This window comes from Kryptolebias marmoratus, linkage group LG7, assembly GCF_001649575.2.
Source record: "Kryptolebias marmoratus isolate JLee-2015 linkage group LG7, ASM164957v2, whole genome shotgun sequence".
In the NCBI taxonomy this organism is placed as follows: domain Eukaryota; kingdom Metazoa; phylum Chordata; class Actinopteri; order Cyprinodontiformes; family Rivulidae; genus Kryptolebias; species Kryptolebias marmoratus.
In genome coordinates, this window is record NC_051436.1 from 5,803,753 (window position 1) to 5,830,892 (window position 27,140).

Consider the following 27,140-nt stretch of genomic DNA (forward strand, 5'->3'; position numbering starts at 1 on the left):
CACGCAGTGGCGTTATGACAAGGTGGATGAAAGACTGAGAAAATTAACTGAAAGAACGACAGGGCCGTTCGTCTTTGGTGAAACTACATCTCTGTTGTTTGCCCGTCTCACTCTCCTCCCCTTTTCTCACACACACACACACACACACACACACACACACACACACACCCCTACACACGCACACATGTCTACCTAGCAGCAGATCATACACACTTCTCTGCCACTCACACATCTCTCCTCGTAATGACAACTTAACAGGTAAGCCCGCATCTTTCATCAAATGCGTTTTGAGCGAATTACTTCAGGAAATGTTTTAACTAAACCCAGTGACTTAAAAGTAACTTTATTAGCAATCAGACATCTTAACACACACCTGTCTTCTCTTGCTTTTATTCACTGGATTGCTTTAATAAATTCAGATAAAGGACATTTTAGAGACATCTGTGAATTCATCTGCTCAGACAATGAAGATATCAAGATATTGCTCACTGAGATTTGAACAAAATACCCGTATGACAACTTTATTTGGATTATTAAAGAAATTTGGGATTATTTACGGGCGGCACGGCGGAGCAGTGGTTAGCGCTCTCGCCTAAAAGCAAGAAGGTTGCAGGTTCTGTGTGGCGTTCGCATGTTCTCCCCGTTGACGCGTGGGTTCTCTCTGGGTCCTCCGGTTTCTTCTCACAGATTAAAAACACGCATGTCAGGTTCAACTCGGCAACCTGGAATTGTCCCTAGTTGTGAGTGAGAGCGTGAATGGTTGTCTCGTCTGTCTCTGCGTGGCCCTGTGATGGACGTGCGCCCTGTCCAGGGTGTCCCCCCACCTCTCGCCTCATGACCCCTGGATAGGCACCAGATCATTTACCATCTTCAGTGGAATATCTAGCTCTAGATTTGTTAATATGTTAACCTGAAAGCATGACTCCAACTGTACTGGTGTGAACAAACAGATGTCACACAAGCAGCTAACGCAATCCGGCTTTTCTTCTCGTGTCAAACTACTGAACGCCGAGTGTGTGTCAAGATTACTTGTAGCATTTCAGTGTTGTTACCCACAACAGGTTGTTGCGTACACCGAACATGCTCATACACAGAAAGGCTTAAAACCACAAGCTTGACTTTGTTCATTGTGAGCATAGTTGAGATGTTGCGATAAAGCTGACCAAGATGCAGTCACAGGTTCGGCATCTAGCAGTCGTTGAAAACACTGGATGCGGCCGTCCCAGCCAGGTTCTGTTGCAATCCTCCGGCCGATTAGTCATTCGTTTTCGCTTCATTTCGAAGAGGTGGACAAGAACGATGAGGCGGTCGCGCCTTTGCTGCTATTTTTTGACTTCCTTCGCCATCGTGACCTTCTTTGACAGCTGCAGGAGGAATCGGGGCCAACAACTGCTCCTGCGTTTTTTTACGTTAGGAAGTCGACGGGGTCTGTGCCAATGCAGGCCCGAATTAAAACCATCTGCACTCAAGACCCTCCAGGCGGCAAAAACCAAAGCTGAAGGCAACGGGAGGTGACTTCGGCTTCGTGCCTTTAAACCTCCTGCCTGGTTGGAGGCATGAAATGGAAAAAAAACACCCCAAAAAGCAAAAAAGGAAATCTTCTGAAGAAGTTAATTTACTAAATAATAACATTACATCCTGATCAGCTGAAAAATATCCCTCCAAAAAGCCCTTCCACAAGTTTTCACGCCCCTCGAGTTCACATGCTGCATAAGTTACTTTATTTTTTTTTTACGTCTGTTTTAGCTTCACGGTGCAAACTCTAACTCCTGCTTGGCCTTAAAGCAATAATACCTGTCCAAATACATGATTTTTCAGCGTATCACCTACGGTAAAAATAACCACCAAATATGCATCGTTCCCTACCAAATGTCTACCGAATAATCTGTAATAAACGAGCAAATCAGGTGTTGTTGCCAACAATTAGGAGTTGCAAACAAAGACGAGGATTATTTGCTGTTTTCTGACCCAAATTTTACAAAAACCCTGATGAGTTTGAGTTACATTAACCCCCAAACAACCATTTAATTATTGGGAACATAAAAATTCAAATTGAAAACGTTGAAAATTGCGTATTTCGGCATCTATAATGGCCTCAAACTTTGCCAGTAGACTTGTTGTTTTACGTAGTATCAGTTTGTCTGCAAATAATAAAAACAACCTTATAAATCTTCTCTCTTGCAAACATGAACATTAATTTTCTATTTACTCGTATCGACCTTCTCGGGGGCCCATCGCAGCGGCGCTCGGCTGCAGATCAACAGATTCAGGATGGGAATTTTAAATTTTTTAATTTATATTTTTATTTTTTGCTCTTCCTTCAGTTCACCTTGTAGTAGAATGACTGGAAAGCTCGGTTTTTACATCAGACGGACCATTTATTCTCGTTCCACCGTGTTTCCTTCGTGCGTTTGAGCCCAAAAAAAAAGAAAAAACACGACCTCAACGCGTCATGTGATGTTTGGTTTTTTTTTGCAGCGGTTTTTTAGCTTTGCCACTCGCTTCTTTTGCCATGAGGCTGCGGCAGGCGAAGCAACCGGAAAGCCGTTGCAGTGTCTCCCTCGTCAGTCGTGGAAACCTGTAGTTCCCTCGCTGCCGCTGGCGGCGGCCTCCCTCAAAACCTTTCTGACACGAGATGTAGACAGTCGGTTTCAACTAGATTAGCCACCAACCTTTTCGTCTCATTTGCTCCTCTTTAGCGGCACTCCTCAGAAACGGGAGAATAAGAGGCCATTTGAATCTGAAATAATGGAAACACTGAAATGGGTTCATCCAATTGGCGGCGGCGGCGGCAGCGGACTACAATGTGAAGATGAGGTGCTTTGCAGGCTCGTGATGAATGTTGCCCTAAATAAACAATTTCTCAGTTTCATAATAATAAAAAAATAATTTGTTGCTTGAAACTGAACACCGTCTCCTCTCGTTTCCGTTCCTGGTGTAAAAAAATATGCTCAACAGCTACAATTTAGGCCTAAAAAGGGTTCACACTTGTCTGACGCCGTAGTTTTTGTAGTTTATCTTAACTTCACTTCATAACCATTATTTCACCAGCATTTAGTAATTATTCCACCATTTATTACGCTTAAAGGTGTAGGTAAAAAAACATTGGCTATATATTTCGGCGTCGTATTACGGTCACACAGAAAGAAAAAAAAAAGTGAATAGGAAGTTTGGGTTTTTTTGTTTCCAAGTTCTGAGATTAAAATGGAAAAAAAAATCAAAATAGTATTTCTAGAATAAAGTCAAAATGGAATAAATAAAGTTATTTTGAGATTAAAAACCTAAACTCGTGTTGACGGAAAGACCTGTGATAAATATACGGTTTGTGTAAAAAGTGGCTTCATAATTAAAGGATAAGTTTTAATAATAAAGACATTTTTTTAGTGTCTGGAGCGAATCACCATTCCCGGTAGTTCAGGCCGCAGTACGAGTTTTACCGGAGAACGATATAAGTTATTCCTATAAGCATTGAGAGTATATGTTTGAGACTCTTATTGTGAAAGACTGAAGGAAGTTCTGTTCGTTTCTCAGCCATAGCAGTAATAAATCGCATCTCAGACTGGTTCGAAAAAATGCTTTGCCTCGTTGTTCGGTAGTTTATCCGGTAAAACTTATCCCCGGCTACAGTAAGAATAAAAATGGGAACAAATCCGGTCGGATTTGGCAACACAGTGGCGTTCACGTTTCAAGTTTTTCTCGACTTTAAACTCAAAACTGAGAAACATAAACATTTTTTTTCTCTCGTAAGGACACCAAATACGTTAATGAACAATATAAGCATTTCCTCCAAAAACCAAGATTAAAAATTGTAAAATTAAAAAATTGCTGCATTTTTCCGATACTGCGGGGTGAATTTTATAGTTTTTTCATGTATCCAAAAGTTGCACGTTGCGTGGAACCGTAAACGAAGAGGCGTTGCTGCGGCTAAAACGAACGAAACTTTGTTTTATTTGTGCTGCAGCTGAGGATCTTATCGAACCTTTTTAAGAACCGACTCATCGCCAGCACAGGTTTCTAGGCCTCGGTTTTGTTTTAGACGGGAGCGTCACATTTGGCGTTTCTTGGTTCGCGACGACGTTTCAAAAAGGCTTTGAAGTGTTTCTCATCCTCGTTTTTAATTGTTGTCGTTGTTCTCTGTTGAATAAAGTTGGATTTACAAATTGAGAAGGATAAAAATCACCTGATCTGACAAATCATAAAAAAAGCTAATGATGTTTATACCTTTCAGGCAGTACATTCATCGATTCATTTCTGTCTCGCTTGACCTTTGTGACCTACATTCAGATGGAGGAAATCTAATATTGAGTCCTTTTGAAACCACACGCTCTGCGACACTGATTTAAGTCTGGTGGTCTTTGTTTGGTTTCTCCGAATTCAGCCTCAGACTAAATATAAAATCAGCCCAAATACGTGTCAGAAGAGGTTTTGTCTCTTTCACACAAGCCTGTTGAGCGTTTTAGCTCTCAGAAAAGTGATATTCTGAATATCTGCAGGAGCGTGTTTTAGGATTATTGCCTAAAACCCACTGTTGCTTTCAGGCTGAGCGTCTATCGAAACGAATTCACGCGTTTCAGTTCGATTCGTCATGTGGACCGATGATCCAAGACCCGCCGTATGAAACAACATGATGACATGCGAACAAACAGAGCTTTTTATGGACGGGTGCCTTGTTCGGTTCTTCCGCACCAAGCAGAATTCACGGCAGTTTTTTTTTTTTAACTTTCACGGGTCTGTGAGCGCAGACGATGGGGGGTCTCTGAGCATTTTCTGGCTTCTGATCTTTACCTTTAAGTCGAACGTTCTTGTCAAGCCGTCCTGTGAATTTGAGCTCGCTTTCATGCTTCTGCGTGAAAGAAGTGGCGTTTTAGTTTGAAGAAAAACACAACTTTCCTAATCCTTTTATATCCTTTTATATTTCAAATATGCCAAACGCAGTTAGAGCATTTGTTGAACTTTTTATGCTCTTCGTCTCCTTGGATGACCTTTAAGTTAAACGCAAATCCATGGATAAACACAGAATTTTTGCAAATATCTGATGTTTATGTGCTTTTGTGACAAAATAAACACAATTTCCCTTTTTCTTAGTCCATAACTTGATAGAAAATTGATGGAAGTAAACTTTAAAACACTATTTAGAGTCAGTTTAGAAGAGCGATTTTAAGCGAATATGCATTTTGCTCAAGGTGTTGTTAGATAGTAGTTTCGCTTGTGTTTTAAAAACACTCTCATTCTCTTTAGGCGATGTTGCCACATTCTCATGCCGCTCATCGTCCGTACAGTTCGCCCATTTCACAAACAAGTTCTCATAACCTCGATGGCGTCTGAGAGTTGAGCGAACGTCAGTCATCTCGCGTCTTTTCTCGTTATTTTGTCGTTTACACCGTGTTCCACTCTTCCCGCCACTCGTGGCTTCGCTTCTCAGTGACGGAAGGAAGGCAGACAGACCCGGAGAGGAGAGAGAGAAAAAAAAAAACAGAAAATTATGGAGTATGGCAAACGGAACTTGACTTTCTATTCCGTCTACTGGACTGGTTTGACCACCATGTTGTTATTAGAAAGCCATGTTGCGCCCTGGCAGGTTTTTTTTTTTTTTTTTCGAGACAAAACCAAAGAAGCGTCTCCCCCGTTCAGACTCCTCCGCACTCCCCTTCCATCCTCTCACATCCTTTTCATTCACACTTTTTTTTTTTCATTCGGCTGTTTTCTCATGGTTTGCCTGCTCATGCAAACATGACTGTACTCGCGGCAGGCTCAGGTAAATCTACAGAAAGGGGCTTTTATTTTTATACTCTTTAGGCTAAACCTAAAACTCGAATGAGCTCGTGTTCATTGGGTCCAAACGCGTATTGGGTCCTGTTTGTCGTAACGACGTGTGGCAAAGATTGCACGGAAAGGATTTGAGGATTTTCAACCTGCCGTCAGCAGTGTTTGGTGATCTCTTTGCTGCGTCCGTAACTTACTTTCTCGTCGTTGCATTACGTGCAGCGAAACTCAGGTGCAAAGCAAAACTCAAAACCCAGCCAGTTTCATTTTTAATGTTTTATAAAAAAGTGCCAAAAGTCAAAATATTAATTTGCAAAACTTTGTTGAAATATTAGAACTCATTTCTTGTAAGGAAAAGGCAAAACAGAATCTATCTATTTCTGCTTTTATTTTCGATTATGTCAGTTTCGGTCCTCCATAATGGTCAGAATGAGACGAGCCTTTAAAGATATGTCCTGGTTCTCGTTCAGGACGGGGAAAGTGTGCGTTTATCAGCTGCAGGACGGTTACAGAACCGCTCCTGGATGCCATGAAACCAAACGGTCTCAGTGGCGGGGAACCACCGGAGGACATTTCAGCGATGGCTGCCGTGCGTTCTCGACCAGAAACGCCTCTCGTTTCAGTCTGAATTCCTCCAGGGTTCAAAATTAAAGATCACTTGAACAATTTTTTTTTTTCAGACTCGTTTTCCCCTCACTGATCGGCGCTGCTTCATCCGCAAATCTTCCGAATATGTTTGTAAGGGCATTTTAAGCAGAAACGGACTTTGAATTTGTTGGCGGTTCTTCAATTTTTCTTCAAATAGGAACTTTCTCAAAATACCCCCCACTCCATTGCCTGTCTTGTGCTTTTATTTTTTTAAAAAAGACCATATCTACCCTGAATTTAAGTGTATTCAACCAACATCGTGCAGCTGAAAATCCCTCTAAAGCACATTTATTCAGCTAACTTGCTCAGCGGGCCACAGTTACTAAAAGCCAACAACTCAGCGGCCGAATATTTGTCAGTTTTTGTCGTTACTTAATCTAGTTCTATTTTGGCAGTTTTGTAGCCCTTTCTCAGATTTTCTCTGATGGAAATATTTGTCTTTTCACATGTTTTTAGTGTTTCTTTCTTTTTTTTATGATTTTAAATGTAGTTTTATTTTAAATAATACTCATCAGTGGGCCGGACTGAGCTCGCCGACGGGGTCAGATGTGGCCCTTGGGCCTCCAGTTGAATACCCCTGCTGTAATGAATCAAAGGCTTCTGGTACTGAGACCTGTGCTGCAGCTTTACGTTCATTTTCACCGGTCTAATTGAATCAACATGGAGGGAGAGTGAGGAGCTCACCCGTGACCGTCGCTTCCACTTTATAATCCTTTCAAAATAAAGTACGATGGCGGAAACAGACGCTGGTTGTTTCTGTTTTATTTATATTTTTATAGAGAGTTTGAACATTCGACATCATTGTTCATTCAGGAGGTTTTTGTAATTCCGTGTTCAATTGTCAGAATTATAAATAAATCTTTGGCTAAAAGATTAAAAGTCTTCCTGGTTCTCCGTTTAAATGCGACAGCGTGTATCATAACGAACATTTAACAGCAGTAGGAGCCATTTTTGTTCTGACCTTCCAGCAATCTGATTTAAATTAGCTGCATGAAATTCAATACGATGCAAAGAAAGGTAATTTCACTTCGAGGACCTAATAAAAAAATATTTCTAAATGTGTCATCTCTGCTGATATTGATGTCGTTTCAGTAGAGTCAGATAATGTATATTATTATCCGTCATGAATATTAATGATGAGGTTTTCACCTTCACACACTCGTGCACCGACACTGACTCACTTTTGATTTTCATTGGGTTGAATCATAAATAACGAGGACAGGGTTTTTATTTTCAATTTTATTTGAAATTACCAGTCAGCTGCTTTTCTCGAGTTTGGAACATATTATAGCGTTTTTGTTTTTTGTTTTTTAATTTGGAGTAACCTTTCAGCCTCTTGTGTGATTAAAAGAAGGTCACAAGTAAAGTCTTTGTTTTTTATGAACTTGTACAAAAATAAACGGTGAGTCTGCAAAGCTAGAATCCTGTCGGAATCGACACGTTTTCACATCGTCTTATCAAAGCTCTGAAAATTAAATATTAAAACAACGACTTTGATTGATTTGTTGATGCCTTTTCGGCCATTTTGCAGCAGTTTCCAACAGGTGCGCTCAGTATTTACTTATAGTTTTCCAAAAAACGGAAAGTAACGGAGTAGACCACACGTGTCAAACTCAAGGCCCGCGGGCCAGATCCTGCCCTCTGTAACGTTTCATCCGGCCCTCCAGTCTGGGACAGATCGAGTCTCTGATTCTTATTTTGCTTAAAAAAACTGAAGTTTTCTCTTGACAGTGACTTAGAAGCCAACAATATATAGTTTTAACTTCTGTATGATCAGGTTTTTGTTGATGGCTTTTTAAAATAAAATCTGTTTTAATGTTAAAAAATTCATTTAAAAGCTGAGTGAGGCGTAAGAAATGACAGCTAATGATGAGCTTTTTGAAGTTTGATCTATTTGTCTGTGTTCATTAAAGTCTGTTTGCTCTAAATTCTGTATAATCTGTAACTGGGAAAAGGTCATTGATATTTCTATATGAATGATTTGACATAATACATCTAAAACCAATTAATTTATGTCATTTTTAATAGATATTGATCGTGATCGGCCCTTGGCCAGGACCAAATTTTTAATTTTGGCCCCCTTGCATCACTGGAGTAGACTAACAGCATAAACACTTTGCTGGCATGCTTACTTTTTTCTACATTACAGTATTATATTTTATAAATCATATATATATATATATATATATATATATATATATATATGATGAATGTGTATTTATGGTTTTCCGCTTTTACTTCAGCTCTTTTCAGAAGACAGCTGAGGGTTTTTACTTCACTTAATCAATCTGATGAACGACTACAAATCCAAAACGGCGTTGGGCTTCTTGTTTTTCCAGAACAAGAAGAGGAGATAAGAATTAAGGAGGTTTAATCTTTAATCTTTCTGTAACCCAGTTAGTTTCACGCCCGTTTGCACCTTCATCTGTATGACCTGAACATACAGCGTCTCTCTCGTGGACCGGGTCAACGCAGGTAATAAACCTGAGATTGGACTGCCGCCCGACTCGTGCAGATTTGCCGCTCAGACCTGCAGCGTTCACCGCTGTTCTCCTTTTTAAACAAATTAAAAACATGTAGCAGGAGTGGCACTAGAAGAACGGTCTTGCACAGGAATACAGACTAAACTAAAAAGTTTCAGCGCGTCTGTCATTTTGTGCGACAAAAATACAAAAATAAGGGCGGCGTACGACACGAACCCCCCTCGAGACGCCGGCTTTGGCAAGCCCGAATCCGGAAAGCTTTTCGGACGAGAAGCGAAACAATTTAAATCAGGAAAAGAAGTCATGTTGCATTAAATATATTAAAAAAAAAACAATCAGGATCTTCAAAAAGTATTTTATTCAATCTAAAGGAAGCTGCCGGGTCCTTATCATCGATGTCGATGTCTGCAACACAAAGAATACAAATAATATTACAAGAACCTCAAAGATTAGAAAGCGATAAAAACAAAGGTGAAATCATTCAGTAAAAGCCCAGATTATAAATCCAGCTGAGTGGAAGCGCGGGTTCTTAAAGTTTTCTGATCTCTGATGAGATCTTACGTGGAAAGGTAAATCGCTCGGTAAAAACGGGAGCGGCTGCAGACATTCAGGTTCAGACGTCCCAGAGGTATCTGGTTGTTTGACCTCGATGTTCTAGATGAAGAACGGGGCGGTGACAGAAATGGAGCCGAGATAAAGGCAGACTAATAAAGAGCCCTAAAAAAACGAACAATAACATCTTAAAACCAATCTGGTAACAGACAGGAAGCCAGTGAAAAGGAGCCAAGGCTGGTGTTATGTTGTCGCGTTTTCTTGTTCCTGCTAAAAGTCGTGTTTCTGTGCCATCCGCCGCCGACAAAGAGCGGACCGGTCTCAGCCCTCGCTCGGGGAGTCGCAGTAATCTGTGCGTTGGTGACAAATCCACGAATCATTTGGACACGGAAGCCGGACTTTGCTGTTTGCCGAGACTCGTCTGACTTTTTGACTTCACGGCACCGCCTTTTAAAACCCGTCAGTCAGTTCGTCTTACGTCCAAATAGTCCGTTAAAGAGCAGATTATATGTGCAGACGAAATAAGTTCAAATCTGCAGTCACATAGTCACATCCGTGTGCGTGGCAAAGGTCAAAGGTTACTGAAGTGGCTCGCAGATGTCTGGACCTGTTAGTGGTTGGGTTTGAGGTCGGGTGTAGGTGTTTTAAGGTGACATAATAAAAGCAGAAAAACAGCGTGTTACAGGTGTGTGTGTGTGTGTGTGTGTGTGGGTGGGCGAGAGGGAGGGAGGGTGGGACTGCTGGCTGCTCAGAGGGTTCCCTGAACCTCGTCGTTTTGTCGCCGTCTTCCTTCCTGTTTCGTTCTCTTTCACTTCCTGTCAGCTGACTCAGACGGAGAATCTTGATCTGGTAAACATCTACCGCCTCTGCACACACACACACACACTCACACTCACACACACACACACATATATATATGTATATATAAATGTACTTTATGCAGCCAAACTGAAACGAGCGTACACACATGTCGAATTAACCTCACAGAGACCAAAAAAAACAGCTTTTTACATTTAGTTTCAGCCTATTTTCAGGACTCAGATACAAGTAATTAAAAGAGACCAAACCACTTCGTTAAAGCGCCAGATTGAAAAGATTTAGTCCAATCCGGAGCTAAAGTGTCATAAATTGACGGAAGAAACCACGAAGGGAGGCGTTTACTCCAACGAGCTCACGACCATAATGTCAGCGAGAGAGTGGAGCACAGAGATTTGAAAAAAAGCAGCAGAAGAAGAAGACGGGACAAGAAAGTTAGGCGTTTGGTGATAGAGAGAGAGAGATGCAGCGATACAGAGGGACGGGCAAAGAGACGGAAAGAGATACAGAGAGATGGAGGAGGGGGGCAGAGAGATAAAGATAGCTGAAAGGAGGGAGATCCGTCAGCGTTTGTTTCCTCAGGATGTGGTTACCACGACGACGCAAAGGCAGAGAGGCAACATCACTACCCGCTGGTCCTCTTTGACACCTGCAAGAATGTGTAAGTATGAAAGTCGGGGCGTGCGTGTGTGCTTCGGTGAGTAGCTGTGTGTGTGTGTGTGTCAGAAGGTTCACAGTAAAGGCGCACAAATAGGAAGGACGATGTTAGAGGCTGAAAATCAGCCGAAGAGTCGTCGGAGCGCACGATGAAGAGAAGGAGGCGAAAACATGAGCAGCGGCAGCAGAAGAACACATGTGAGAAGGAAAATAAGCGCCGGGGACTGGTAAAAAGAAAAACCTCAGAACGTATATACACTGTATTTGTCACTCCATCTTATCTGTGCTTCGTTCTGTCTCTTTCTGACTCACTCAGTGTCCTATTTACAGCAGAATGTGGTTTCAACAGAGAAAGAAGAAAGAAGAGTGAGGACCTAAAGAGTCTTTTTTTTTTTTTTAATGCGACGTTACTTTAAGTAAGACGGACTTGTCTTGGGTTTTAGCAAACTTGGAGCACTGCGTTTTTTTTTTTTTTTTTTTTTTAAAGAAACAAAAAAAAACTGGAAAGGAAACCGAAGCTTTCAGAGCGGATTGTGCGAATGCTAACACGTTTCTCTTCAGGCTGTTTGGTTTTCAGACGGGTTTTTTTTACGTTTCAGTCAAACCTCAGCGGATAAAATGGTGACAATCCTTCCAACCTGCGTTGCACAGATATGTATTTTTTTGAATGATTTTGATTTATACGGACATATGTGTATTTAGAATCGAGTTGGGGCTAAAACTGAGGCTAACTGGATGGTGTTTTGTTGTACTTTTGTTACTTTTTGTACTTTAACTTTGACGTTTCTTACAAACTGGTGATCAAAACTAAGCTCAGCAAAAATCACAAGTAGCCTAGTTTTATTTGTTTTCTTTTTACCCCAAATATTTTTAGAGCCGTTCAACATTTGTAGTGAATCAGTTTTTAGGTTTTCTGTCCTCCTTAGTTGTCTCGAAGGTTGTGTAATCGGATCTGGACTCGCTTATCTTTTTGTAAATGGACACTCTTGATCTCGGCGATTCTTTTACGCAGATGATACTCCGATAAACGTCTCTGCTCCAAGTCACTGCAGCCATCCTGCTGTGCGCTTATGTGAATTAACAATTACCCTGAACACAGACAAAATGTATGAAATACACCCACAAAATGTTAATTCTGCGACTTCAAAGCTCTGTGGTCGATTCAGGCTTTAAATAATTAATCGCTTTTTTTATAGTTGGACTTTTACCACTTTTATGATGGACATGGATCATAAATCCTTGTTTTATTCACAAGTTTTTGACACAAACTAGATATTTACTTGTAATTTTAAATTTCTTAGCTTGTTATTTGCTTCATTCGGGCATCCAAATTCAGTCATTGGGATGTATTTTTTTAAAGTTATACTCGTTCCCCGTTCTGTCTAATCTTTTAGGCATGAGAAAGTGTGATCTTTAACCCCATTTACCTTTTATATTCAGATATGTGATCAGGTTGTGTACCAAAGTGGGGGAAAATCTAAAAAAAAGACAATAAAATAAACTGTTCTCCACACTGGAAACTATCTGCAAAACTCTCTGAATCTCGTGAAGCTAATTTAAGTATAAATTTAAAGTGTGTGCATTAGTTTGTGCTGCCAGAGCATCATTACTGAAATTAAAAATAATAATAATTTAATATACACAAGCTTTTACTTGAAATGTCACTTTTCCCGCTTATTTTAAAACTATACTAATGTACCACAGTTCAATGATTTGTAAGTACTTGATTTATTACTCTTAAACAATGCACAGTATAGCCCGGTCTGATCAACTCAGTTTATGGTTTAGTTAATGTTTAAATTGAATCAAATGTAAAAATTTAAATGTCATAAATGTATTCATGATTTCACATGACCATTAATGCGTCTAAATCGTTCCTGTAGAGGTCTCCCACAGCTTAAATTGGTACCCAAACCGTTCAATTTCAATGAATAATGTATTAATATTTTTTACTTGCACACTGACTCACTTCTAAGTATGATGGAAACTCATTTAGGTGACATATACAGATATATGTACTGTATTTAAAAAAAAAACTACTATCACATCAGTTCTGTTGCTGGTACTGCATTTCGTTTAATTCAAAAATAACAAAAACGTGTATTATTATTCATATTATTATTACATAACTACATCACAAGAACAGTTATAATACTAAGTATTATAACGGCTGAAGCTCACTGCGTGTCGTTTGGTTGTTTAAGTAGTGGAAAGTTGATCAAAAGCACCACATTCAGAATTAAAATGACTCTATTAGCATCAAACCAACTAACTTGTTTCGTCCTCCCGTTATATGCCGGAGCTGGAACAGTTAATAAACCTTACAGATATTAATGTACAACAGCAAGAACTGAGGTCCAAGTACTAAACCTTGGAGAATCCCGCAAGAAACTCTTAAAAACTGTGAATTCGTTTTCCTTTTCTGAATATATTTTCTTCCTTTTTCGGCTGATCTTCACCCTATCCCAGCATTCTCTCTGGTCTTCTTTTATTCCTCAGTCCTGCTTCCCTCATAATCAATCAATTATTCCTCCACCTTAGCCTCACCTCTCCATCTTTGTCTGCAAACTGCTCAACCTGAGTTCGTCTGATCCTGGCCATTTTGGTCACTCCAGATGAAAATCTTCTCATCTTTCGGTTTGGTGCCACCATTTCCAAACCAGCTTTCCTGTCACAAATCACTTCTGACACTCGTCTCCTCTTTTGAAGGTTACTTAAAGTTATCCTTCAGTACTTTTACTCCTTGCAGTTTCACTGTTCCACCTGTTTATACCTCTACTTCTCTGGGCTCTCTTCCACCTGCTCCCTACAGATTACAGCATCGTCTGCAAATATGAATAGCCCATGGAGCCCATTTGTTTATTCGAACCCAAATATTTCAATCTGATTATTTTAACTCTGTTTTAAAGTACATCTTAAAAAGCTTTCCTTTGTTTCTGTCTTCTGTAGGCCCTCTAGCAAAACCAGGCACACTATCATGGAGGATCGATCGCCAACACAGTCCTTCTCCAACCTCCAGCACCACCGTCACCGCCCGGCTTTTCCTCTGACTGTGCACAGCTTCCAAAGCTCCGACGTGGGATACCCGGCCTCTCAGCCCGGCCCTGATTCCCTGGAACAGTATGGAAGCAGAGGGGAGGAATTCCTGACGTCAAACCCCTCCTCTGGGCCGAGAAAGGGGAGCAGCGGGAGCGACAGAGTCTTCCTGACCGCCGGCGGGGGCAGTTTGGAGGGGGATGCTAGCATAGGAGGCCACTTCGGTGGAGACAGCAGGCTAGGGGGCCATTTCGATGACTCTTGGTACGGCAGAAAGGGGATTTGGGAAGACGGGGAGCACGGCGAAAGCGCCGCGGAGGATTTTCACGGGAAAGGAAATTGCTACGGCAACACAAATGACGTTTTTTGCACAATGAGCTGTGCCACACAGGAAGGAGACAGATGGAGGATCAGATCAAACAATAACAGTTACGTTAGCTGGGAGGCTAAAAGCGATTACAACAAGGAGGCCAACGCGAGCCACTTAGCCAAACAAACTGCGGCCTACAACAGAGGCGGTGCAGGAAGCTTCAATGACAGGGCGGAGTCCAAGATGGCCGATCATTATTTAGGTGGAGAGGAGGATTATGGGTCCAGCTGTGGCTCGGGTGAGGATCAGCTTCAGCCGGCGGATGCTGAGGCTTCGTGGCTCAGCGTCTCTCCTACAGGAGAGGCGGAGGTCAGAGGTCAGGCAGGAGGGAGGTGGAGGGGTCCAGCAAACGTCCACGGCTTGTCCTCCGGCTATGGACCGCAGAGTTCGCCTGTGGGCCTCGACAGCAGGACGTACACTCAGAAACTGGACTCGTTCTCTGACGCTTTCCTCTCCCAGCGAAAGATGAGGTTTCAGGCAGCTCCCAGTGAAAATTCCCCCGCGCAGATCTGGGAAAACGGAGTGGGAAGAGGGGAAAGCGCCGGGCTGATCAAGTCCAGGCAAAGCTGTGCTTTCGATTCAGACTCCTACCTGCCCCCCTCGTCCTCCTCTTCCTCCCCCGCCTGTCTGTCTCTCCCATCATTCCCGTCCCCTCCCGCATCGTCTCACCTCATGTCGTCCGTTCTCAGTCCTCCTCCCACACCTTTACCCCCTCCTTCCCATTCGCCCTCCAAAACGGACTCTCCCAGCTCACAGGGGGGCGCCGGACCCTCGGTTCCCCAGGGAGGGGAGTCGCTCGGCGGCGGCCTTCAGTTCTTTCCGTCTCGCATCCACCCTCTGCCGTCGGCGCCCGCCTCCGGGATGATTTGGAAGTTCCCGCTGCTGTCTCACTGCTTCCCACAGCCGTCGGTGGACCTCAGCGACACAGAACGCAGCATGAGGTCCTCCCAAGGGGACGACTCCGGCGGTGTGACAGGTACCGGTTTGTGCACTGATGACGGCATACAGAAAAGGCAAACACTTTCTAAACGAAACCAGAATTCTTTGAAGGAATGCACGGCCTGCCGAAGTTTAAAATAAAGACCTACTAGCGCTCAGGGCCTGCGACAGGGATGACTCATTTACTACCCCACTAAATTTCAGCTCAAAGTCTCTAAAACCGACAGAGCTGTAGCCCACTATTGCCCCTTTTCCACCGGCTCTAAAGGTCCCGGCTCCACTCTACTCGGCTCGCTTTGCGCACGTTTCCACCGGCATTTTTTCGAGGCCGGTCCCTGCTCCTTTGGTCCCTGCTTCGGAGTCGGGCCAGCCGGGTCGGCCCTGCTTTGTGGGCGGCGCAAGCTTAGCTCCTGTTCCCTCATTGGTCGTGGGTGTGACCAGATGCGAGCATAAAGAGCGAACGGTAGGAATATAAACAACAGCGTTAGCTTACCCTGCAATGTTTCTGCCGTCTGTCCCCCAGCTGAAGGCGCTGTAAAGCCTGAAATCTCCGGCGGATAACAGCTGTCCTACTCCGCGCAACAATGGCGGCATCCAGAGCATTTCTTCCACTGCGCCTCTCTTCCTGAAGTCTCAGGAGAATCCCCATAAGTTTAAAAAACAGCAACAACACAGGGCCAACGTTGTCCATAGCGCTTCTGTTGTTTACACAAATGGCGCCAAGACGAGGCGTTCCTCTGCTACCGACCAAACTGGCCGGTGGAAATGCGTTGCATTTTTTTATAGAGCCGAGCCGAGTAGAGCGGGGCTTCTGAAATAGAGTCAGTGGAAAAGGGGCATTTGTGTTCGCTTAGCCTGATTAGATGTGGCGGCCATCTTGAAACAGGCTGACGACAGAAGCTAATCTTTCAAAGAGGCTCATCCTGTGGTTACTCTCATTAAACTCTGCCCAAACCTTCATGACCTATTTTGCTAAGAGGCAGTCAGAGTCGACTCCAGCAGCTAAAGGGACAGTCTGAGTCATTTCCAAAGTGCTGCTTTGTCAAACAGTTATTAGTTGTCAGTACCTTATCAGCCGCAGCATCAGTGACAGAGCAAGGAGCGTGGAGTCTTCGTCCAGGCGCTTGTGCAGTTCTTTGCCGTTTCCTCAACCGAACAAACGACCGTATTACGACATGCATGCGCGTGCAGAGAGCACAGATAACCCCTTCAGGTCATGTCGATGGCTCTAACCTGATCAGCATGTCTGGTCGGTTCAGAAGTTTACTGGCAGATTCATGCAGTCAGCAACATCGGCGCTCTGTCGTCTCACAGATGTTTGGTTGAGGAAACAGCAGCGAACTGAACAAACTGCGTTGTGCAAAAGGGTTAAAAATCGACTAACGTAGCGTTTGTTTGCTCTGGCATGGCTTTTGTTGTTTCCTAATCTTAAAACGAACCTGATTTTACCCCCTTAATGAACCTACCGCAGGTTAATGCCCCACATGTAAATTTACGGGACGTGGGTTTTTGGAGGTGTGCTCGTCGAGTTTCTCTCTTCCTGCATGCAAATGGAAGTTTCACTTGTTTTCACAACTCAAAACACCTTTTGACTCCGTTTTTGGTTCGGTTTTACGTCATCTGAAAATTGAGATTTTCGCACCACGGCTATTTTCCAAATTTTCAGTTTTGCACTTTTGGTTCAAATGTGGGTTTTTCACAAGAACTTCTGAGTTTTCGACTGATGTTATCGGGTCAACTTCCCGTCTGCACAGATTACGTTTCTGATTTTTTTTTTCCTCCTCTTTTCCCCGCAGCTCCTCCCAACATCCCTCCTTCTCCGGAGTCCTCGTCCTTCCCGTCTCCGTCTGCGTCCCTCCACTCCTCCAGGGCCCCGTGTCCCGCCGGTGGGCCGTCCCCCCGCGGCCCGTTCCACCTCCCCTTTCGCTCATCCCACCTCTTCGGCAAACACCCCGAGGCCACGGAGAAACCAAGCCCCCACAGAGCGAAGAGCGACGCCGCCGACCTGAACCAGCAACACCTACAGGTGCCGTGCGGCGGTTTTTATCACATTTTCAGAAATGAATAGTTTGAGTTTTACAAAGTACTCCAGTTTTTCCCCCCTCTTTTCTAGCCCTACATTAAAAGAATCATATTGCATTTGTCAAAATCACCTTTTTCATTATTATTATTTTAAATAGGAAGCATAGAGAGATGGAGGCTCTTATTTTTTTAATAAAACTAAGCTCCCTAACTAATGATTGCATTAATCTACTGGGACAATAGTGAGTGTTTTAACTCAATAATATCATTTGGATGTTATAATAGTTGATCAGATTAAGATCAGGAGTTATTAAACTAGAGATTAAAGTTTGGGAATTATAATAGTTCATTAACTGAGGAGGGTTTTTTTGAAATAAAGGAGACAATTTAGTCGAGAAGGTTTGTTTAAGGAAAGGGACAGGAAGAGTAATTGGCACCATATTTTTATTTTTTTAAGTTTCCATCAGTTCTGCTTTGGTGCAAGCTTAAATTCCACTAATTTATTTACAAACATCCTTTTTTTTATGGTTTTTGGAGCTACTCTAAAATGGTGCGGCATGCTTTTAGTCCTGTTAGTTTTTTTTTAAATAATCTGCACGTTTTTTTGGGGGGGGTGTAAAAGCCGATGCATCCCAGCAACCAGAACGTCACGAAAAGTCCAAATTTAGTTTCGGTTGGAGGATGGCTTTCAGCCGCTCGCCACGCCAGCCTTTAGATCAGCGCGAATAAAACTGGAAACGAAGGGATTCCCGGTTGTTTCCAGTTTTTTGTTTTTTTTTCCAATCTTAGAAAATAAAAGAACCTCTCTAACCCAGCTTGCAGATTTCGAGTTGAGCAGCAGAGATGTGAACGAGTTAAGGAATCTGGAAAATATCTCCTCGTTACACTAAACGGGCTGCAGTCATTTTGTGTGTCTCTTGAAGCAGGTCAGCTGTGACGACTCCGAGGATTAATCAGCCAATAATCACCTTCTCAGAGTTTCAAACTCGTTTGAAAACTTATTTTTACTCATCGGCCTTCAACCCAACTGGGACCTGATTTGACTTATTTTTAATTGGTATTGATTTTATCTGTTTAACGGCATCATTTTATTGTTTTTATTTATTTTTATGTTTTTTTTTAATTTATTATTGACGTTCAGCACTTTGTTCCAGCTGTGGCTGGTGGTAAAGTGCTATATAAATACAGCTGATGATGATGATGATGATGTTTTCAAAGTTTTAAACACAGACCGTATAGGATCAGTTACAGCTCAGAGTATGTGTTGAGGATGACTCTCAGCTACTACCACGCCAAATTTGAGCTCAGTATCTGTAAAACCGGCTGAATTAAAGCCGTTTTTGTGTTTGATCAGGTGGCTTAGCTGTGGCGGCCATATTGGACGGGGCTGACCCCAAAGGTTAAGCAGTTGCAGATGTGCATCCAGGTGTTGCCATCGCAGAGTTTCAGTAAAATACATTCAGTGGGTCGTGAGATATTTAGCTAACAGACGGGAAAAACATCACTGCTGCACCTTCGCCGTTAGCTAATCTGTCACTTTCCAATCAACTAAACCCAAAAGCTTGTTTTTTGTTTTTTTGTTTTTCAACGCAGCTGTAAGCGGAGAAGCTGTGTCGACCCAGTGGGTGGATGTCTGACTGCTTGTTTGTCAAGAAATTATGTTAACTCCAAAAATGTGTCAGCTGCTAAAACCACAGTCTTAATCTGGGGGTTTATTTTTAGAGGCGCAGAACAGATAAAGTAAATAAGTCAGCTTCGGAGCTGGTGGAAGGCCTGGGTTTTTTGTTTTTTTTTTCCAGCTCTGAGCTGGCTGGGATGCTGTTCCCGCACAGAACTCGGCTCGTCTGCGCTCATATCTCCGAATCGCCTGCTGATTCCACCGAATCCACCGAACAAGTCTCCTGCTGGTCTATGTTTACCGTTTTTGTCATTTTTATTTGCTCAGACGGGGGGAAGGGAACATGGTTTTGTCCGTGCCGTGAGGAATTTTGTTATAAAACTCTTGGAGAGCGAACAGTGCCAGCCCAATTCAAGATGGCCGCCACAATGAATCAAACCGAGCCAACACGAAAGAGGCTGAAACTCAAGTCGGTTTTACAGATTTTGAGCTATAATTTGGTGTGTTAGTAGCTGCGAGTCGTTCACAAGCGTTAACATAAATAGCTCTAACTCCGTCCCCTCTCATCATAAAATTATCTGAGTTTAAATATCTGACCTTCAAGGAACCCTAGGCCCTTATTAGAATGTGTTTTAATGCAAAAAGAGTCAAGGTAACAGATTAAAATGTTATTTTCTCGTATTCCAGCAGCAACAATCCAACCCAGTCTACAGTGGGAAGCCATTTCCCAGCATCCTTCACTCCAGAAGGGCTCACATCAGGGGTCACTACACTCCTCGACCTCTTCTCAACCCGGCCCGCGGCGGGACGGGGCTCCATTCCTCCCTTTCGTCTCGTCGCGACGAGGAGGGCGGCGAGGAGGATGAGCAGCGCGGCGTGTTGCCGTGAGTAGCCCCCCCCCAGCAGCGTCGCCTGCTGGTCGTTTTAGGCCGGAGGAGGTCAGTGACAGACCGATATTTCTCCCCTCAGGTATGTCAACGTGGGCCCGGACTTCCAGGCAGAGCTTCCTCCTTGTTTCGTGGAGGACCGGCGGTCGAAGGCCTGGTTCCCGGAGGAGGCGCCGCCTCGGGAGGAGCTGCTCTGGAAGCCGTGGGATGAGCTGCAGGAGAGCGCTCACGTCCAAGGCCAAGGTAGGAGGAAAAAACACCACAAAGCATTGCAATCAGCCAGTTGAAGGTCTAGCATTCCTTCCAGATCGCCCCGCTGCCTTTCATGCCAAAGTTGCCATTTTAGTCAAATCTTAAAACTGAAATCATCAATCTCATGTATTATCTCATGGGAGCATGTGTTGTGAAAGGCTGTCAGCTACTACCACACCAAATTTTAGCTCAATATCTGCAAAATTCACTGAGGTGTAGCCGTTTTTGTGCAGACTACAGCTGAAGTTGATCGGTTGTAGACGTTCGTCCAGGGATTCCTTTAATTTAAAACCCAGATGGTTTGAGAGTAATTTTTGCTTTTGTTAGTAAAAGACACACGTATAAGGCTATATTTGAGGCAGATTTTTACTAACTTTTGTTTGTTTTTGTTTGCTTTTATTTTGCAGTGGAGAAGCTGCTGTCTGTGTGTAGTTCCAGCTGTTTGCCAGGAGGGGGCAGCAACACGGAACTGGCCCTGCACTGTCTGCATTACTGCCACGGCAACACGATGGTGAGAAGTCCCTCTCTGCTTGTTGTTGTCTTTATTATTTTATTATTTAGACATCATTTATCTATTGTTATTGTTTTTTTCTTATTTCTGTTCTCTCCATCCTCTCTCATCTGCAGGCCACGTTAGAGATGCTGTTGTTTTCTCAGCCCTCGCCAACAGGAAGCTACCACTACTCGGGTAACCTTTGACCTCCGCTGTATTGTTCTCATTAGTTCTTCACGTCCACTTGAACTCAACAGCTACAATAGCTTCTAAACTGAGTTTACACATTTTATTCCCAAGTCGAGTTTTATTTATAAAGCACATTGGCTAAAAATGGTATAAAAGAAGAAGATTTGTTAGCACTCTGAGGATATGACTTTCAGCTACTACCACACCAAGTCAGAGCTCAATATTTGTAAAAATGACTGAGTTGCAGCCATTTTTTGGGAGGGTTTGCAAAGGTTGATCAGTTGTGGCGACCATCTTGGATTGGGTTGACCGTGGTTACAGTCTGAGAGTTTTATTAAAGTTCACCTAACAGACGCAGTTTTGTCTGAACATGTGCGACCTCAGTAAAGTCAGCAGGGGTCACTTTGGTTAAGTTTTCCGGTTGCTCTGAAGGTGGTGAGCGGTCCTCGTGGCCCAGTCCTGCAGGTTGTAGATGTTGAAACACGGAGGACAGTGGGCCTCTGAATTAGCGGTTTTCGACTGTTTGCTGTGAAAACGATCCAAATGTCCTGGCAGTTATCTAAATAAACCCTAAACAGGGATTATACGTGACCCGAGCTGCAAAAAGTGAGTCAGAATGAGCATCAGGCTGCGGAGGATGGAGCGTGAAAACGTAGATGCTTCGCTGTATTTGGGATTCGTGCAAAAAAACGAGTCCAGACAGACACCATCGAGTGACCCCCGGCCACTAAAATAGCAGATAATCCTCCGAATCTACCTTTCAGAAATAATCCGTTTCATTTGTCTCTGCTGGGAAATCTCTTTGTATAACGTTGGGGGCCATTGTGAAGCTCGGTGGTTCCTCTTTTTTTAGATGCCAGGTGACAAAACGGCAAATTTCAACAAACCGCGGCTCATTTTGAAGCTTTTCAGACGGAGGAGTTTGTAAATAATAATAACCTTCTGTGACTCATTTTGTCAGCAGCGCTCACATGCTTGTATCCAGTTGTTCTCGGAAACACAGGAAGTGAGTTTAGGCGCGTCCCCGCCCCGAATAAAACACAGAAACCTTTCCACTGCAGGGCAGGAGTCGTTAAAGGCCTCTCACTGCGAGAACAAAGCAGGCGTTGTTCTGACGTTCTCTCAGGTGAGGGTTCTCCCGCTGCCCCTCCTTCCTGACAGCTGAACATGCTTCAGGTCCCTCAGATTCCTCGACCCGCTCCGGGTCTCGGACTCTGCATCACGTCAGGTCCAACAGAACAACGCCAACGCGTCCCGGAGGCGCGTGTCGTTTACAGACTCACTCGGCTGGTTCTTCCGGACGCGTCTCGTCAGACTTTCCTCCGATGTTCCCGCAGCCGGAGGCCTCAGTCTGTCGCCTTCAGGGTTTTAGTTAGCGTTAGTGTTAATGTTTTTGTTTTCTTGTTTTTTATTTAAATACTTTTCCTCATAGAAAAACACACAGATCTCTTCGGTTCCTTTAAAAACATACTTTTAGTTTTTGACAAGCAGTTTGCTACTTTTAGCTTTCAGACAGTCTTTTGATACGGTTAACTTCTAGCTAGTCTTTTGCTACTTTTAGCTTTAAGCTAGTATCTTGCTACCATTAGCTTTTAGTTAGCCGCTGCTAATCTTAGCTTTAAGCTAGTATCTTTCTACTATTAGCTTTTAGTTAGCCTTTTGCTACTTTTAGCTTTCAGACAGTCTTTTGATACGGTTAGCTTCTAGCTAGCTTTTGCTACTCTTAGCTTTAAGCTAGTATCTTTCTACTATTAGCTTTTAGTTAGCCTTTTGTTGTTTTTTAAATTTTGCTTACCTTTTGCTACTTTTTGCTTCTGGCTAACTCTTTGCTACTTTTATCTTTCAATTAGCATTTCGCTACTTTAAGCTAGCTTTTTACTGCTTTTAGCTAGCTTTTTGCTACTAGTTAGAGATTTGCTAATTATTGCTTCTAGCTACCATCTTGCTACTTTTAGCTTTCAGCTAGTCTTTTCCTATAGTTAGCTTTTAGCCAGACTTTTGCTATATTTAGTTTTTAGTCCTGCTACTTTTAGCTAACATTTTTACTCTTTTTAGCTTGTGTTTTGTTCCTTTTACCTTTTAGCTTGTGGTTTGCTTGTTTTAGCTTTTAGCAAGTGTTTCCCTACTCTTAGCCTTAGGTATAATTTTGCCACTTTTAGCTTTTAGCTGGTGTTTTGTACCCTTTAGCTTATTGTTTTACTGTTGTCTTCTCTTTTCATTTGTCCAACCTGTAAAGCACTTTGATCAACCTTTGCTGTTTTGGATGTGCCGTATAAATAAATTGACACTACTGTTTTGCTTATTTTAGCTTTCAGCTAGTGTTCTGCTTTTTGTAGCCTTAACAGGTCAGTTTCAGCTCCTTCAGCTGTCAGCATCCGAGCAGAAAACGTCATTTCTCTCCTCCTCTTCCGTCTCTGCAGGTTGTGACTTTTGGACGAACGCCGAAAAGAGTCTCTTCGGTGCAGCTTTTGGGAAACATGGAAAAGACTTTTCGCTCATAGAGAAAACGGTAAAAGCTGTTTTATTTACAAGGAATTCCTGTCTGCTTGTTCTGATTGGTTTTCAAATAACATACAGCCTGAAGCAGAACCACTTTTTTCTTTTTGTTAAATCAACATCTAACCAAAGACGATCTCCGACTTCACCAGCAGGTGGCCAAAACTTTGACTTCCTTGTTGTTTGAATGTTGTTTTCTCCTGAGTCATTGTTTGGAGGAGCGGATGTATTTTTCCTGAAGTTCAGTGAGGACAGAGTTCGTGCCTGAACCTGCTCAGGTTTTTAACCAACTCATCGTGACTATGGAGTAGTTTGGGAAATGCATTCAGCTACATTAACGATACAGTTGACTTCTGTCAGGGGCTGACAGCATAAAGTGATAGTTCAGATAATTTGAAGCTGGGTTCTGTGTAACGGTTACGAGCAGTCAGTATCTTACCTGCTGCTTTGAACGACGTCAGTTTGGAGAAACAGAGTCATTCTGACCGGACTGACAGGTCCTGGGTCTTCAGGACGGACAGAGCTGAACTCTGTTTCTAAAAAGCTAGCTAAAAGTAGCAAAAGGCTAGCTAGAAGCTATCCGTATCAAAAGACTGGCTGAAAGCTAACAGTAGGAAGATCCCTAATCCCTACCAAATCCCTAACTAGTAGCAAAATGTTAACTAAAAGATAAAAGTAGCAAAGAGTTAGCCAGAAGCAAAAAGTAGCAAAAGGCTAGCTAGAAGCTATCCGTATCAAAAGACTGGCTATGAGCTAACAGTAGCAAGATGGTAGCTAGAAGCTAGAAGTACCAAATCCCTAACTAGTAGCAAAATGTTAACTAAAAGCAGTAACAAGCTAGCTAAAAGCAGTATAAAGCTAGCTAAAAGTAGCAAAATGCTAACTGAAAGATAAAAGTAGCAAACTGAGGTCGTTCAAATAGCCGTCTGCTGCAGGTAAGATATTAACTGTCCAATAGTGTCTCCACAGAACCTCACGTCCTGAGATCTTTACAGCAACATGTAGCCTTATTATTCAATTCAATTAAAGTAAACTAAAGGGAAATAGACGTCTGATTGTACAGCTACATCAGTAGGTGCTTTGAAGTTTTTGTTCTTTGTTCTTCAGTTTGATTTTTGTCCCTCCTGAATCATCAAATAAAGTCGATTTAGTATTTTCCTGAAGTGCAGTGAGGACAGCGTTGTTTTCATGCCCGTACCTGTTTGGTTTTTTTTTTTTTTTTTTTTTAAATGCACGGCAAAAAAAACCACGTAGTGTAAAAACGGACAACTTGTGCCGCTGTCTGTTCCAGGTGAGGACAAAGACGGCATCCCAGTGCGTGGAGTTCTACTACCTGAGCAAGAAGCTGGTGGACAAGCAGAAGAAGCAAAAGGAGGACGAGTGCAGGGACGCAGAGCTGGAGCTGCAGAAACGTGTAAGAATGCTTTGAGCTGTGCAGAAGCAAACATCGTCGTCCCTGACGTAAAACTGCTTTCTGATGCCCCAATCGCCTGAGCTCACAGTTTTGTTCACTGCAAAGAGAAAAACCCGTTGTGCGTTTGTGCGGTCTTGTTCAACGAGTTAAAGACAGCCGTCCCGCGTGGAATGCTACTCAGCGAGTCGCTCAGTGTTTTCCAGCTCATAAGTGGTCGTGTTTTTCCAGATGGCGTCCGTCTCGCAGCCATTGGCCTTTTCCCTGGAGGAGGCGGCTTCTGTTCCCTCCATGGCCAACTTCTTCCCCTGTAAGCTGTGTGGAAAGTGAGTAAATGCCAGTTTTATTAAAAAAAAAACTGCCTTTGTCTTCAGGGCAAACCAACAGATGGTTCAGATCTTTTTGTTTTGTTTTGTTTTTTCATTTCTGTTTTTTTGTTTTCCTCGCTCCAGAATGTTCTACAAGATCAAGTCCCGGAACGCTCACATGAAGATCCACCGCCAGCCGCAGGAGGACTGGAGCGACAGGCGGCTGCAGCACCAGCTCCTCACGCAGCGCCTGGCCCTCGGCCGCCCCAACAGCCTCATACCGGGCTCGGAAAGTGGCCTGCTCCCAGCCCAGGCTTCGGCTCTGACGTTCCCCTCCTGCGGCCTGGCGTCGACCAGCAGCAGCAGCGTCCACAGCTCTGTAACCAACAGCGTCGCCAATAACAACGTCGGTATCCTGGATCCCGGCGCCGCCGTGACTTACAGCAACGTCCCTCCTCAGAACTCTCATTTAATTGCCATCAGTAACGCCAATGGCGGCGACCGAAAAGATCCCGTCTCGGTGTTGCCGTTCCACCAGCCTTGGGGCTCTTTTGGGCCTCCCCCAGACCTCTCTACCTTCTACTGCTTCCCGGAGGGAAAGGAGGATGTGGGCGCTGAGGTCGTGGAGGGAAAGGAGACCATCGGCTGGCAGTAGTCTTCCTCTCCTGTGAAAGCATTACAACCACAAACCCAAGTTTCAGCATCAAACTGAGTGCATTTTAATTCAAACTTGTTTTACAATCAAACTTTTGTACTTTTTTCAAACTTAAAAAAACCCCAAACAAGCACAGAAGTTTGTTTTTGCTGCATTTCTGCTGTACATTTTGCACTTGAATGTGTAACATATTTAAGTATTTGTCATACATTTGAGATTTTAATAAAATTGTAACCTTTTAATTGTTCGTCTTGTTTCCGGACTCTCAAACGTGGATTTGAAAACAAGATAAATCATGTCAGTGAGCTTTAGAGATGCTAGTGGTCTACTGCTAAGCTAGCCTTGTTTCATGTCTTTATGCTAAACTAGGCTAAGCTAACAAAGTCCTGTATTTAGCTTCATAATTATCAGAAGCACAATTCAGAGCTCCTGTCAGCACATTATTGCACACAACCCGATGAAGAGGAAGGAGCGTGTTTCCAAAACTACAAACTTTCATGTTAGCAAGCTTTAAAGATGCTTGTAGGCTATTGCTAGGCTAGCCGTGACTGTTTGTTTCAAGTCTTTATAGCAGGCTAAGCTAAGCTAACAAACTCCCAATTGTTGCTGCATATTTATAAAAATCAAAATTCAGCGCTCCTGTCAGCAAATTAATGCATACATCCCAACAAAGAGGAATGAGCGTGTTATCTAAAATTACAAACTGACATGTTAGCGAGCTTTACAGATGCTAGTAGGCTACTGCTAAGCTAGCCTTGTTTCATGTCTTTATGCTAAACTAAGCTAAGCTGACAAAGTCCTGATTTTAATATTTATCAAAATCAAAATATAGTGCTCCTGTCAGCAAATTAATACATAAATCCCAACAAGGAATGAGCGTGTTTTCTAAAATTACAAACTGTCATGTTAGCGAGCTTTAGAGATGCTAGTAGGCTACTGCTACGCTAGCCATGTGGATTTGCTTTGAGTCTTTATGCTAAACTGAGCTAAGCTAAAAAACTCCTAATTGTAGCTTCATATTTATCAGAATGAACATTTAACTCTCCTGTCAGCTAGTTAAACAAAATACAACCAGACGAACAGAAATGAGGGTATTTCCAAAATTTCAAATCATTTCTTTTAATTACTCCTCAGCCTCTTGAAGAAACGTGGTCCGTTTTATTGTTTTTTTTTTCTGAAACGCTGTTCGATCTCAGTGGGATAATTCAAACTTTTGCAGCAAGGTTATGAACAATATGTCAGCTGTTCTAAGTGGGACTTTGAACGACATCCATTTGGAGAAATAGCGTTGAATTCTGACAGAACTGACAAGCTAATGGCTAGTCCTAGCGGGACCAAGACCAAAGTGGATTTTTGTCTTAAAACAGTTCACGCAACGGCTATTTTAAATATCTTTACACTGCTCTCAGTTTTATGTTACAAGGTTATTATGGTTGTATTAGTAAGATATTCCTGCAGGGAGTGCCCCAGGCTGCACCGGAAGTGCTACAGCTAGCTGCTGCAAATTGCAAGTACCAGTCGAATTCTATGTAAAATACCAAGCAA

At 42.9% G+C, this 27,140-nt stretch overlaps 1 protein-coding gene across 4 annotated transcripts; it reads left to right on the forward strand.

Annotated features, from left to right (window-relative positions):
• Window positions 1-185: 185 nt before the first annotated feature.
• Window positions 186-25,842, forward strand: LOC108234834. 4 transcript variants are annotated; one of them, XM_025005543.2, is made up of 11 exons: window positions 186-258; window positions 13,869-15,301; window positions 17,061-17,290; window positions 19,592-19,788; window positions 19,874-20,034; window positions 20,451-20,554; window positions 20,671-20,731; window positions 23,146-23,234; window positions 24,513-24,635; window positions 24,864-24,958; window positions 25,085-25,842. In XM_025005543.2, exons 2-11 carry the CDS (start codon window positions 13,897-13,899, stop codon window positions 25,593-25,595), a joined length of 2,976 nt encoding a protein of 991 aa, XP_024861311.1. In that variant the 5' UTR covers window positions 186-258; window positions 13,869-13,896; the 3' UTR covers window positions 25,596-25,842. The 4 variants fall into 4 exon arrangements, with proteins under 4 accessions (XP_024861311.1, XP_017269821.1, XP_024861309.1 ...); XM_017414332.3 differs by lacking the exon at window positions 186-258 and adding an exon at window positions 10,210-10,923; XM_025005541.2 differs by lacking the exon at window positions 186-258 and adding an exon at window positions 10,943-11,146 and having other exon boundaries at window positions 19,595-19,788.
• The last annotated feature ends 1,298 nt before the right edge of the window (window positions 25,843-27,140 follow it).